The following is a 13,299-nucleotide window of genomic DNA, read 5'->3' as shown; positions in this document are numbered from 1 at the left end:
ACAAAAAATAAAATAAAATAAAATAAAATAAAATAAAATAAAATAAAATAAAATTATCCATGCATAGTGACATGTGCCTGTAGCCCTAGGTACTCAGGAGGCTGAGGCGGGAGCATCCCTGGAGCCCAGGAGTTCGAGGCTGCAGTGAGTTATGATCCCACTGCTGCACTCCAGCCTAGGTAACACAGTGAGATTCAGTTTCTAAACAAAACAACAAAGACTGCAGCCACGGAACACTGAGCCCCAAGTGAGTGCAGGGCCCTGTGCCTCTGAGAGGCTGCATGCCTGGGAAGCCACCCTTTCCTTGACATTGGCAGCAGGAAGTACCAGCCATTCCTGGATGGAGATTGGGTGAGTTCCCCAAGAGGGCTGGCGGTATTTACATGAATGACTGTTGATTTTCTCAGGAGGGTGGCACCATCAACTAATTAGGAATGCTGTCTACTTTGGCTCATTGTGTGTTCAAGGATAAAATGACAAATCAAAATAGTCTGGATGATTTCTAGAGCTTAGCTGCGTTTCATTCCTCTTATCTCTGAGTTTTAACATAAGTCAGGGGCCTCCTCATGCGAGATTTATACTGCTCACAGCTCCTCTCATTTTTTTCCTCCGATTTGTCTATCCATTTTCCCCAGTCTTCCCAGAGGACAGTGAAGTGGGGCTCTGACAGCGACAATCAATCCTCCAGCAGGGTTCCCACTAAGCCTTGGCTGCTAAGTACAGTTATGCACCTGAGCAGACAGGCTGTGCCGGCAGGCAAAGCGCATCAGCTGCGTTCATTTAACTGCAAGACAGGGAGGCTCTGCCGGCCTGTGGTACCTCAGGAAGCGCAAATCTCACCTTCCCCGACTCCTCTCACCGCTAATTAAAACTGCCCCCCTTGCGTGGTGGCACGCCCCTGTAGTCCCAGCTACTCCGGAGGCTGAGGCAGGAGACTCGCTTGAACCCGGGAGGCGGAGGTTGCAGTGAGCCGAGTTCAGGCCATTGCACACCAGCCTGGGCAACAAGAGTGAGACTCCTCTCAAACAAAACAAGAAAAGCCTGCGCCCCTCCTCATGGCTCTTCTCTTGGCATAGCACCTGCAAAATATCTTCCTTATTTTTTGGTTGTGTCCATTAGAACGTAGGCTCCAGGCAGGCGCAGGTGCAGGATTCAGGGGATTCGGTGATCGCGGCAGGAGTCCCAAGTCTGTGGGATCCAACCCGTCTTAGGAAAGACCTTCTCTGTATCCTCCCCGGTTCCATAGCTGGGTGTATGAAATTAACTGCCAACGGCAGAAGAACAGAGGAACGGGAACGCACATTTATTAATCTTTAATATTACCTCCATGGGGTCATTGCAGGAAAAATGGTGAAAACCCCCAAACCAGTGAGCTCTGAGAGCTTATAAAATAGGGGAACTGGAAGGGGGTGTAGGCCACTTAGGAGAGAGGAACTGATTTTTAGGAAAGATGAATAGGTCTTTACGAATTTCTGACAAAGTTTGTCTAGGTGTGGTGTGGACTTCTGCTGTGATAAGCGTCCATTTTTCCTGTGTGACAAAACTCGCGGGAGGGCATTTAGGACAAGTCGATTTCTTTTGGAGGCTCTGTCTTTAGACAGCTTAGGGGAGAAAGTCTCTCTGCATTTGCTGTTTTTTAAGTGCCTCTGGCTCAAAATAATCAATATACCAAAGCGGCACATTTTAGAATGGCGTATTCTGGTTTCCTCCACTGTCTTTAAGTTTTTGATATTTTGTTCCTTATAAACTTTTTTTGCATTCATTTAAAAATTTTAAGACATTGTATTAAAACATTATTTAAATTTTGTCCCCAAGCGAGTGCCTCGCTCTCTCACCTCTAGCCCAGGTCTGGCAGGAGCTGATTTTCTCACCGCTGAATTCCCAGAGCCCACAACAGTGCTCGTCACAAAATTAATACTCTCAGTTCTCCAAATAAAACATTCCGTAAGCTCCGCCCCCAACTGCTTCCTGAACTTCACGAACCCTCCCAGCCAGGACACAAGATGTCAGGGGCAAACACCCCGAACCAACCGAGCCCAGATTCCCTACCGCCCCGCCCATGTCCACGCCAAGCCCAGCTCTCCTCCCCCTGCCTCGTCGCCCCATCCTCCCCGAGGCCCCTTCCAGGGAGCTGGGCCTCGGCTAGCGCTCCAAAGCAGAGTTCACACGCCCTGGGGCGACGGCTGCGGGACACCTACGGAGGGCCGGGCAGGGAGCGTGAGACTGGAAGACAGCCCGGGAGCGAAGGACAGCGACGCGCGGTTTTCGGGGAGGAGCAGCGTGGGGCGCTGAAGGGGAGCGCGAGGAGTGGGAGGAAGGGAAGGAGGGGGAGGAGCGCGGTGTTGGCGACGCGCAGAGGGCGGTAGGTGGGGCGGGACGGAGGGCGCTGCGTCGGGAGAAAGTGGAGGGGCGCTGGTAGAGCCCAGGGCAGGGAGGGCGCGGCGGTGTGACTGGGGCCGTGGGCATGTGGGTGGGGAGCAGTGGGGATGTGGGCGGGGTCACGGGATGTGGGCGGGGCGTCGTAGGGGAGTGTGCGGGGGATGTGGGCCGGGCACAGTGGGTGGAGAGGGCGGGAAGTGGGCGGTGGGGGGAGAGTGCGGGGATGCGAGCGTGGGCCCGTGAAGGGAGACTGCAGGGGTGTGGGCGGGGCGCAGCGGGGGGGCCGCGGGAGTGTGGGCGGGGCCCGTGGGGTAGAGTGGGGGTGTGTGGGCGGGGCGCAGTGGGGGGGCCGCGGGAGTGTGGGCGGGGCCCGTGGGGTAGAGTGGGGGGTGTGGGCGGGGCCCGTGGGGGGGCCGCGGGAGTGTGGGCGGGGCCCGTGGGGTAGAGTGGGGGGGTGTGGGCGGGGCCCGTGGGGGGCCGCGGGAGTGTGGGCGGGGCCCGTGGGGTAGAGTGGGGGGTGTGGGCGGGGCCCGTGGGGGGGCCGCGGGAGTGTGGGCGGGGCCCGTGGGGTAGAGTGGGGGGGCGTGGGCGGGGCCCGTGGGGGGGCCGCGGGAGTGTGGGCGGGGCCCGTGGGGTAGAGTGGGGGGGTGTGGGCGGGGCGCAGTTGCGGGAGGGTGCAGAGACCTGAGAGCTTGAGGTTGTCCGGCCGGCTCAGCTCCTGGAGGCTGGTGCTGCGCTGTCGCCCAGACAGCTGGGGTCTCTGGTGGCGTCTGAGGGTCCCACTGTCAGCGCGGACACCCCTGCTCCAGCCAGAGGCGAGGCCCGGGCCGAGGTCTGGGCGCAGCTGGGGCAGGTCTTGAGAGGTCCGGCGGTGCGGGCAGAGTCCGGGCACCGCGGCGCTTGGCGCCCCTCGCTGGTGGTCATTTCTCCTGCGGGCGTCCTCGGGCCGCTGGTGGCCGCGCGCCCGCGCCATGGTTGACGTTCTGGGCGGGCGGCACCTGGTGACCTGCAAGGGCGCGGCGGTGGAGGCCGAGGTGGCGCTGCAGAACAAGGTGGTGGCGCTGTACTTCGCGGCGGCTCGGTGCGCTCCCAGCCGCGACTTCACGCCGCTGCTCTGCGACTTCTACACGGCGCTGGTGGCCGAGGCGCGGCGGCCCGCACCCTTCGAAGTGGTCTTCGTGTCGGCCGACGGCAGCGCCCAGGAGATGCTGGACTTCATGCGCGAGTTGCATGGCGCCTGGCTGGCGCTGCCCTTCCACGACCCCTACCGACAGTGAGTGGGGCCCTGGGGGCCGGGGGCCACCCGGCGCTTCGCCCCCGTGTCCCCCCAGGCCTCCCTCTATACACTGGGGAGCTTTTTATGACGCCCCACCTCCCGCTTATTCCTCCCACCTCCCAGTCTCTGGGTTCACATCCCGACTCTGGTAAATCACAGAGTCTCAGTTTCTCTGAGCCTCTCTTAAGAGATCAGAGAGGGTCGAGACCAGATTAGAAAACCCAGGGCATCAGCATCCCCGGGGTGCTCGTGGATCATGGACGCCGGCCGTTTCTGCCTCGGGTCTGGAGCTCCGGGAATCTGCATTGCTAAGGAGCTCCTAGTGATGTTGATGCTGTGGGTTCCGGGGCTTGGCTCCGGGAACCACCCGCCCAGTCAGCCCTGGGCTCCCAGCACCGCTGTGTGGTCCTCCCAGTTAGTGGGCAGGAAGCACAGGGACACGATCTGGATGCAGGGATGAAGGGTGACCCGCGAGGACATCAGCTCTGTGACAGGCACCCACAGAACAGCCTGTGGCTGGTGTGCTGGGAGGGAGGAACAGGGTCCAGGGCTGACAGGGACCCAGGTGCTGGCCAACTTTGCTGTTTCGTTTTTACCGACACTGATGGAATTTCATCACTAGAGAGACAGAAAACCCATGACTATAAACTATTACTCTAACTTTTGGAGAGGAGCCGGTAGGGATTGGCAGAGAAGGAGCTGACCGGGATTGATTGTTCTGTTTTTGGGGTTGGTCTCCTGCGGTCTCCTATGTGGTAAGAGTCCAGGCTTAGGTTTAAAGCAGGCCTCCTCAAGTGTGCTGTCCCAGTCACCTGCTTCTAAGCACCAGTGTGAATTTCTGCGTTTTGCTTTACAGAGGCCAAGCTCACATTTCACGGGATTATCATTAAGTTGTGGGATTACCCCCTAAGCTAATTATCATGAGATGACATTCCTTCTGGAAAATGAAAACTGGAAGCCAACTTTGGAAAGTTCTGTGGATGAGTAATTAACTGGAAGAAATCTGATTATTCTCCCAAGCATTACTTTTGGTGATTTGCAGTGAAAGAGGAGGCCCAGGCAGGGTGCCACTCAGCCTTGGTGTAAGATTGGACTTGCTTAATACTCAAGTTATTTGTAAGCTTTTGAAAGAAGACAGGGTTGAAATTGAGAGGCGATGGCAGTGTTATTATAATAATTAGGCACAGAGCTCTGGCCCAGCTCTGGGATTTACTTGCTAGGTGATGGTAGGCAAGGTATTTTATTGCTGAGCATATGATACATCACGTGGTTGTTGTCAGGGTTGAGCTGATCACAAAAGAGCTCATGTGTCCCCTGGTTATGTTCCAGCTCTCTAGTCTATTGCTCCATTTTACAGATGTGCCATTGAGGCATATAGTTGAGTTCTCTTGGCTCTGGACACCCTCTTTCTGCCTTGCCCTACTTGGTCTCTGAAGGGCCAGTGAGCCTTGGCCCCCAGGGGCACACAGACTGGCCTGGGGAGGTCATTGCTTGGGGCCATGCAGACCTCTCTTCTGTTTCTGATGCTCTGGCCAAGCCCGTGAGCTCCAGCTGGAGGCAGTGAGCTGCCTGACATGGCTCAGCAGTGTGCTCCTATCTTCTCAGCCTGAGAATTTTCATTTTGTAAACTTAGCTGTTTGTCTCTACACCTTTCCACACGGAACTTCCTTCCCCCTGTGGTTGTCACGCGTAAGCTAGGAAGTGGGATGTTCTGAGGGAATTGTTGGAGCTACATTCTAAATTCTGCTTGTCCTGTTCTGGATTCGTGGAATCAGATCATGAGCAAAATGGAAATAGCCGCAGCCAAGAACAAAAAAATGTGCAAAGCCTTCATGAGCACGTGGGAAGTTGCTAATGTGCGCAGAACACAATACTTTCTGGTTGGTGCTGTGGAGAGGTGGAGCCCAGGATAGTGGCATTGTGGGAGCTCCACTTGGCAGGTGCGGGGTAATGGGGCCTTGTGCTTTTATTCCTCAAAGGCCCGAGATCATCACCCTCCCTCCACTGAATTTCTGGTAAATCAGCTGAGTCAAGGGAGGAGCAGAAAAACAGCTGCTTCCAAAGAGATCACAGAGTGACACCCTTGGGGGTTACTGTTGGCATGGCTGGAGGCAGAGGACAGCTGCAGATGTCCCTGCAGGGAGGGGAGGCCTGGGGCCCTCCCTTGTCCTCCAACCTGTGTGGAGCTCAGCTTTCCAGTGTACCCTGCACCATACGCTCAACACAGCAGTGAGGACTGCCTTCAGCCCCCAGAGAGGCAGCTATTTACTAACGTCCCTGAAACTAAAGAATTGGGTGTGTGGCCGCGGCTGGCAGTTCCCTGTCTTAAGTGCCCAGTGCAGGTGGGCTGAGAGGAGGTGCCAAGTCTTAATGTGGGGACAGCTTTGGTGACACACACCAGCACGCTCTGGAGGTGTGTTTTCAGGAGGAGCTTCCATCCTGCCCTGTCTTCCTTTCGGGCATTAGTGGGTTGATGAGTAAAACTCATGATCTGTCCAGGAATGAAGTAACAAGTTCTCGATTCACCAGCAGGAATTCCCATGACATGCTGCTATTCACAAAAGACATGATCAATGGTGATTTTATATGATTTATTACCAGCTCTCGTCCCTACTTGGCCTCCAGAACTTCGGTAGACCCCAAAGAGCACTGGGGGAAGGTGTCCCCTCCTCCTGCCTGCTCAGCTCTTAACACTGCCTTCTGGCCATGGCTGGTGTTAAGAGCTGCCTCAACTTCCAGGCTGGACAAGTTTAGATCTGATGGAAAAGGAAAAACTGGCTAGGGCTTCACTTCTTGCGTAGGGAATGGCTCAGGGGGAGAAGAATCAGCGCTTGTGCCAATGATTCCTGACTCTACCTTTCCACCCCTTGACTCTCTCCAGCTCTATGTTCCCACTGCTTCCTGGGCCCTCTGGGCTCAACATAACCACTGAATCCACTGATTTTGCGGCTCCCAGATCCTTCCCCTTCTGATCATTTCTGTTTCCCTCACTCAGGTGCTGGAGCTTTAGAATACTCCCCTACGGGGTCTACAGGGCCTCGGCGTTCCCCTCTAATTGACTCTTGGTTCAAAGACTGATCTGGTTTAGCCATGCCTTGTACCAGCTCCCCGAGGGTTTCCTGAGTTTCCGTTGCCCGCAGGATGGAGCCAGACATGGCTGAGTGCCTGGCATCCTCAGGGAGTGTGTTTGGTGGGTGGTTGGAGCAAGTGAGCAAAAGACAGTGCCGCAGAGAGATTTGCTTGGCCACGGCCTGCTCCTGGCTGAGATGACAGAGACTAGAGTCATGAGTTGCCATGGCAACCCAGAAGTGTGGTTATGCCAGCAAGAAGGATGTGGCTGTGTTTGCTGAAGACAGACAGGGACTAACGTTGGTTGCAACAGCGCTGTGGACAAAGAAGAACTGGGCTCTTGGATTTTTCCCAAATGCTTGAAGTCCTGAGTGATCACCATGATAACATTCTCTCCTCCAAAAGCAAGTTATCGTCTCTATGCAAGCAGCTCAGGGTCCAGAGGGGATCGAGATGAAATTAGGGAAAAAGTGTGGTTCTTCCTCTCCTGTGCAGCTCCAAGGTTACATTTGTCCCCAGGCCGAGGCTGCCAGCATGGGGATTTAAGGTACTGAGTGTCTCTGTGAGTATCAGTGAAATGACCACCTGGCCTCCTCATTCCTCAAAGCCCAGCCTGCCCTGCCTCCCCCCGACTGTGTCAGAGCTTGATTTAATATTGCAAGTGATTAGAACAATGATGACAACAACTCAAAGAGCTTAAACAGTGACATTCATGGGCTGGCTTTAATGAAACACCCATCAACCAGGAGACAGTCTCAAGGCAAAGCTGGAGGCCGCCGAAGATTCGGCTTTGTGGCTTGCCTTCTGCAATACTGTCACCTTGCTCAGGCTGCCGGCAGTGGCTGCCTGGCAAATCCTGTGTCTCCTCATGGTGGCAGAATGGCTGCTGTGTCTCAGACTGCACGTTCCCATACCTTCCTCTTTCCCAGCACACAGCCAGCTGCTGCAGCAAGCCTCATTGATTCTGATTCTGCTAGTTCTCCATTTCCGTTAAGTGTCGCCAGGGGCCACCAGATAGATACGCTGACTGGGCAGTAGGAACTGGAGGTGGGTCTTTCCTACCCAGTGAGGACATCTGGTGTTTAACAAGTACTTACTATGTGCCAAGCCTCATTCTTCAGTAAGCTGTTTATTTAATCCTGACAACTTCAGAAGGTGGGCTCTGTTATTCCCCTGGTGTAGATGAGGAATCTGAGGTGCAGGAGGTTAACTACCTTGCCCACAACACACAGCTGGTTCCTGCCGGAAATGGAAGAGACATGATTTCCCAAGGAGGGTCACAGATGCTGAGCAGGAAACCACAGGCCTGTACTCCCCGTGCTGTCGGGGGCACCCTGCCCAGCCTCCCCTCTTCCTGCTCTGTCCTCCCTCCTCCCAGTTGGTACAGGGAAGGCAGAAAGCCCTGGGAGACTGCTGTGGGGCCAGCCAACTTGAGCGAGCGTGAACCACCGGATCTCAGGCACCACCCCAGTGTCAGGGGCAGGGAGACTGCATTTCTGATGAGTTTCCCGGTGATGTTGGTGTGGCTGTTTCTGGGATGTTATTTCTCCCACAGTGTTCCTGACAGTGCTGGTCAAAGGCTGGTGCATGGACTCACATTAGTTGGGAATCTGTTAGGAGTGCTCGTGCTGCCCGAGCTGACGGGTGCAGGAATCTGTAGGTGAGATGCTGCTGCTGCTGGCATCCCATCCCCTTCACAGCCCGCCAGCAGCCCTCCAAGGAGTCCCCATGGGCCCCAGCCGGACGGTCTGCTTCCCTTTATGAAAGTGACGTGTGCTGCCCTGCCCTGGCCCACTGCCCGAAGTACAGATGCTGATATAACCCATTTGCCAAAACTTCTGGATAAAGAGCTGCAATCAGGCTGCTGTCCATTTTGCTGCAGTCTTTATGCATAGAGCTACTTGGTTGTTTATCTTTTCTTCACTTTTTTTTTTTTTTGAGATAGAGTTTCACTCTTGCTGCCCAGGCTAGAGAGCAATGGCGCCGTCTCAACTCACTGCAACCTCTCCTTCCTGCGTTCAGGCGGTTCTCCTGCCTCAGCCTCCCGAGTATCTGGGATTATAGGCTCCCACCATCACGCCCAGCTAATTGTTGTATTTTTAGTAGAGACAGGGTTTCACCATGTTGGCCAGGCTGGTCTCGAATTCCTGACGTCAGGTGATCCACCCACCTCAGCCTCCCAAAGTAGTGGGGTTACAGGTGTGAGCCACCACGCCCGGCCACACATTTTTGTTTTACGCCTCTTAAGCTCATTGCTTAGGCACTCAGATTTTAGGTGTTGTGCAGGGTTCTTAAGATTCAAGAGAGGGACATGTCTGCCACATCTTTCAGGCCCACTGCCGTGGTGCATAGATCTGTGCAGGCTCTGTCCAGCTGAGTTCCACATGAGCCTCTCCTGTTGTGGGCACTCATGACTGTTCGTGACAGAGTTGGGGTCCCCTAAACCTGCAGTTTGACATGAATTTGCATCTGCTTGGTGTTTGAGATTTTACTTTGCCGGTTCGGCGAATGTAGTTTTGGCAGAGAGATCTCTGCCTTGTCTTTTCTGCACTGTGTGTGATGGGTTTTAGAGAATAGTTGACGTGTTTATTTTTCCCGTCTTTCCTTTCCCTCCTCAGGTGAGTCATTGGACCCCATGGGGAGCAGGTCCATAGCTGCCTGGGTGTGCACTGGTTCTTTGAAGAACAGGCCTGTCCTGGCAGGAGTCATACATCTCCAGAAAGGCCGCAGCCCCGCCCCCCCACAACCCGTGTCCCCTCAAGGAGGTTCAGTCCACACTGGATCTGTGTAATGACCAGACTGGCCTGATTTTAGGTATTCTTGCGCCTTCTCTCTTTTTCCTTGCTGATTCTCCGTAGATTATTTTTTTTTAGAGATAGGGTCTTACGCTGTTGCCCAGGCTGGAGTACAGTCATGTGATCACAGCTCCCTGCAACCTTGAACTCCTGGGTTCAAATGGATCCTCTTGCCTCAGCCTTCCGAGTAGCTGGGACTACAGGTGCATGCAACCACGCCTAATTAGTTCTTTAAGTTTTTTGTGGAGACAGGGCCTTGTCATGTCACCCAGGTAGGTCTTGAACTTGGCTCAAGTGATCCTCTCATCTTGACCTCCCAAAGTGCTGGTTTTACAGGCGTGAGCCACTATGCCCAGGCTTGGTAGAGATTTGTTTCACATTTTCGTGTTTCTTAAGAACCAGACTGGGTTTTATTGCTTACCCCATGTTGGTTTTTGCTGGTTCATTTTCTATTTTGCGGATTTCTGTTCTCAGTCTTAGTCTGCCTTCTTTCTACTTTCTTGGTGTTTGTGCTGTCGTTATTTTTTCTAGCTTCTTGAATTAGATCTACAAGTCATCTATCTACAAGTTTTGGATAAGTGTGTTTAAGGCTACAGCTTCCTAAGTGTGTTTAATTGTGTTTACAGCTTGGGATTTGAGGTATATTCCATATTGTTCTTTAAATATTTTGTCATCTGCCTTGCTGTTTCCCATATAACATATAGTTAGTTTTAAAATTCATTCTTAAAAATGATTTCTTATTGGCTTCCAATTCCATTACCTTTGGTCTGATTAAGTGATCTATATATTATTGAGCACTTGATATTCATTAAGGCTTCCTTCTTAAGTCTCATTAAGACTGAGAACGTGATTGATTTTGTTGCTGTTTTATAGATGTTTGGAAACAAAGTATATCGTCTCCCTGTTGAGTGTAGGGGACCCTGTATTTCTTCCTGTTTGGGTGAGGATGTGTCTTTGACCTGGATGCCAGAAAGTGGCAGGAAGACCCTGATGGACGTGTCAAAGGGGAGACTTGGTAACATCAGGGTCTCAGATGGGTTATTCCTTCCACTCAGGTTCTCAGTCCTCACAATCCCGAGGGTGACAGATTGAGGAAAGCTGATTATTGTCACTGTGAGGCCCTCATGACCTGGCTGTGGTAAACAAGAAGGGAATTTCATTTGGCTGCCCTGTCTTGAGAGAATAATCCCAGTGAAGGTGACAAGAATTGCAAAACCAAGAAGTCAGATCCTCCTTTCCCTAAACGAATACAAATTATTTTGTAAAAAGACCACTCATCAGGTTACAGATGCTGTAAATGTCAGTGACGTAAAATGAGGCTAAGAAACCTCTCATCATTATAATGGCAATCGATGCATCATTGAATTTGTAGGGTGGAAAGTTGAATGAGGCTCTGGATGTATTTAAAACTCATGGAATTTTAACTTTTTTTTTTCTTAGGAATAGAGTCTGTTGCCCAGGCTGGAATGTCGTGGTGCTAATGAGGCTCTCTGCAGCCTCAACCTTCTGGGTTCAAGTGATCTTCCCACCTCAACCTTCCGAGTAGCTGGGACTATAGTGCGCACCACCACATCCAGTTCATTTTTTAACTTTTGTAGAGACTGTGTTGCCCAGGATGGTCTTGAACTCCTGGGTTTAAGCAATCCTTCCACCTCAGTCTCTCGAAGCGCTGGGATTACAGGTGTGAGCACCCACACCTGGCTGGAATTTTAACTTTTACCATTATATGTACCTGATATTTTTTAACCATTCGAGATGTAGAGGACAGAAACAATTATTGGGTTTATTTGTGGGTTTAGACCTGCTCTATCCAATCTGGTAGGCGCTAGCCACTTGTGACTCCTTACATTTAAATTAAAAGTTAATTAAAATGAAAACTTCAGTTCCTCAGGCACATCAGCCACGTTCTGAGCTCTCCCAGCCACATGTGGCTGGTGACTGTGGGATTGCGTGGCACAAATAGGGAGAGTTCACTGCGGCAGGCAGCTCTCCGGAGCAGAACTGGGTTAGAAACAAGGCTGGGCGTAGTGGCTCATGCCTGTAATCCCAGCACTTTGGGGGGTCGAGGTAGGTGGATCACTTGAGGCCAGTAGTTCGAGACCAGTCTGGCCAACTAAGAGGCTGAGACGGGAGAACCTAGAAGGCGGAGGTGGCAGTGAGCTGAGGTGGCACCACTGCCCTCCAGCCTGGGCGACAGGAGTGAAACTCTGTCTCAAAAACAAAACAAAACAAAACAAAAAAAAAGAAAAGAAATAGTAGCACCAAGAAGAAAGGAACCCCCACTCCAGTCGGAGGGTGAGCAGGAGCAGGCAGAGTGGGGCACCTGGTGGCTTCCTCCAAGTTGGCATGCCTCAGGCCGGGGGGAGGGACCTGTCCCTTCAGATGTGCATGCGGAAGTGCTAACTTCGGTACCACTCTTCTCTCCTGCAGCAAGCTGAGGGAGAGGTACAACGTCACAGCGATCCCCAAACTTGTGATTGTGAAACAAAATGGGGAGGTCATCACCAACAAAGGGCGGAAGCAGATCCGGGAGCGGGGGCTGACCTGCTTGCAGAACTGGCTGGAGGCGGCCGACGTCTTCCAGAACTTCTCCGGTTGAAGTGGGAGGGACCTCAGAGGGCCAGGACAGGTCCTGTTTCTCTACCACAGACGCTGGGCAAAGAAGAGCATGCTGGGTTCCTTCCTCTGCTGGTGTGATTCCATTGTATTTCAGAGCAGAAGCACTAAGCTGTGGTAGACAGCAGCTATTGCTCAGGAAATAATGCACTCCTTATTTTGTTCATGCAGCTTGTTTGTATTATAGTGATTTTTGTTACTCTTAGCATATCTTTATCCACCTGTGCTTAAGGAAGGATCCTCGTATGTTCATACTGAGCTGTTGGAAATCTATGCAAGACATTTATTTGTACAAGTCTTTTCAGGTCAAATAATATATTTACTGATAACATTTTCTGGTGATCTGTTTATTTTAATGATATACTTTCATAATTATCTTAATAAACTTTGCAAGCTGTGTGCTTTAATAAACAAGCCTATTGCCTTCTTTCTCATTCCAGTCCAAGTGCCAGTAGGAAGAAAAGAAGTCTCTTGACAAATAGCATGCTTAAATACGTTTTATTTGTCACAGGTGGTAGTTTTTAATTATGTGTCATCTTGGAATATCCTTCTTCTCTTTGTTTTCTTTACACTTATTTGTAATAGCATTGCAATATCCTAGAAAGCAATGAAATTTTCAAGGGCGTGCCTTCATCTTCAAGATCAAACCTCAGTGTTATCTGAAAGTTAATAATCCATTGAAGTAAACAAAAAGCCCATTCACAATCTTTGTTGATGGTGGGAAAGCCGTCAGGAGTGCAGATTACTGTCCCAGCCTCCCCTGGGGCCTCTTGCTGGTGGTTCTTCCCTGTTTCTTTCCAGCCTCATTCTGATCTGATCAGCTGGAACGGTGGAAATCTCTAGCCAATTCCTACAGATCTGGGCAGCTTGCTGGGTTCCTCAGCTGGGAATCTGGAGCAAAGCTGATACCAATAGAACCAGAAATAGCAGAGTAAAGAAGCCCAGTGGGTGGTACTCGGTGAACCAGTGCCGCTGAGATGTAAGCTGTGGATTAATTAGTCCCTTCAGTCTCCCTCATCCCCTGTGCTGTCAGTTACCTTCCCTCCCCTGAACACTGAGACCCAGCCTCCTGGGGGCCCTGTAGATTGACTGAGGATGCATTTAAGCTAAGCTGATTGTAATTTGTACCCCAAGTAAGTCATGTAGGAACGCAGTTTTCTTCCA

At 52.0% G+C, this 13,299-nt stretch overlaps 1 protein-coding gene across 1 annotated transcript; it reads left to right on the top strand.

Annotated features, from left to right (window-relative positions):
* Positions 1-3,029: 3,029 nt before the first annotated feature.
* Positions 3,030-12,566, top strand: NXNL2 (nucleoredoxin like 2). The gene is made up of 2 exons (XM_003938188.4): positions 3,030-3,652; positions 11,950-12,566. The coding sequence occupies exons 1-2, from the start codon at positions 3,351-3,353 to the stop codon at positions 12,116-12,118; spliced, it is 471 nt and encodes a 156-aa protein (XP_003938237.1). The 5' UTR covers positions 3,030-3,350; the 3' UTR covers positions 12,119-12,566.
* The last annotated feature ends 733 nt before the right edge of the window (positions 12,567-13,299 follow it).

This window comes from Saimiri boliviensis, chromosome 2 (assembly GCF_048565385.1).
Source record: "Saimiri boliviensis isolate mSaiBol1 chromosome 2, mSaiBol1.pri, whole genome shotgun sequence".
Taxonomy (NCBI): domain Eukaryota; kingdom Metazoa; phylum Chordata; class Mammalia; order Primates; family Cebidae; genus Saimiri; species Saimiri boliviensis.
Note: the sequence above shows the minus strand (reverse complement) of the source record. Positions and strands in the feature narration are given on the sequence as shown.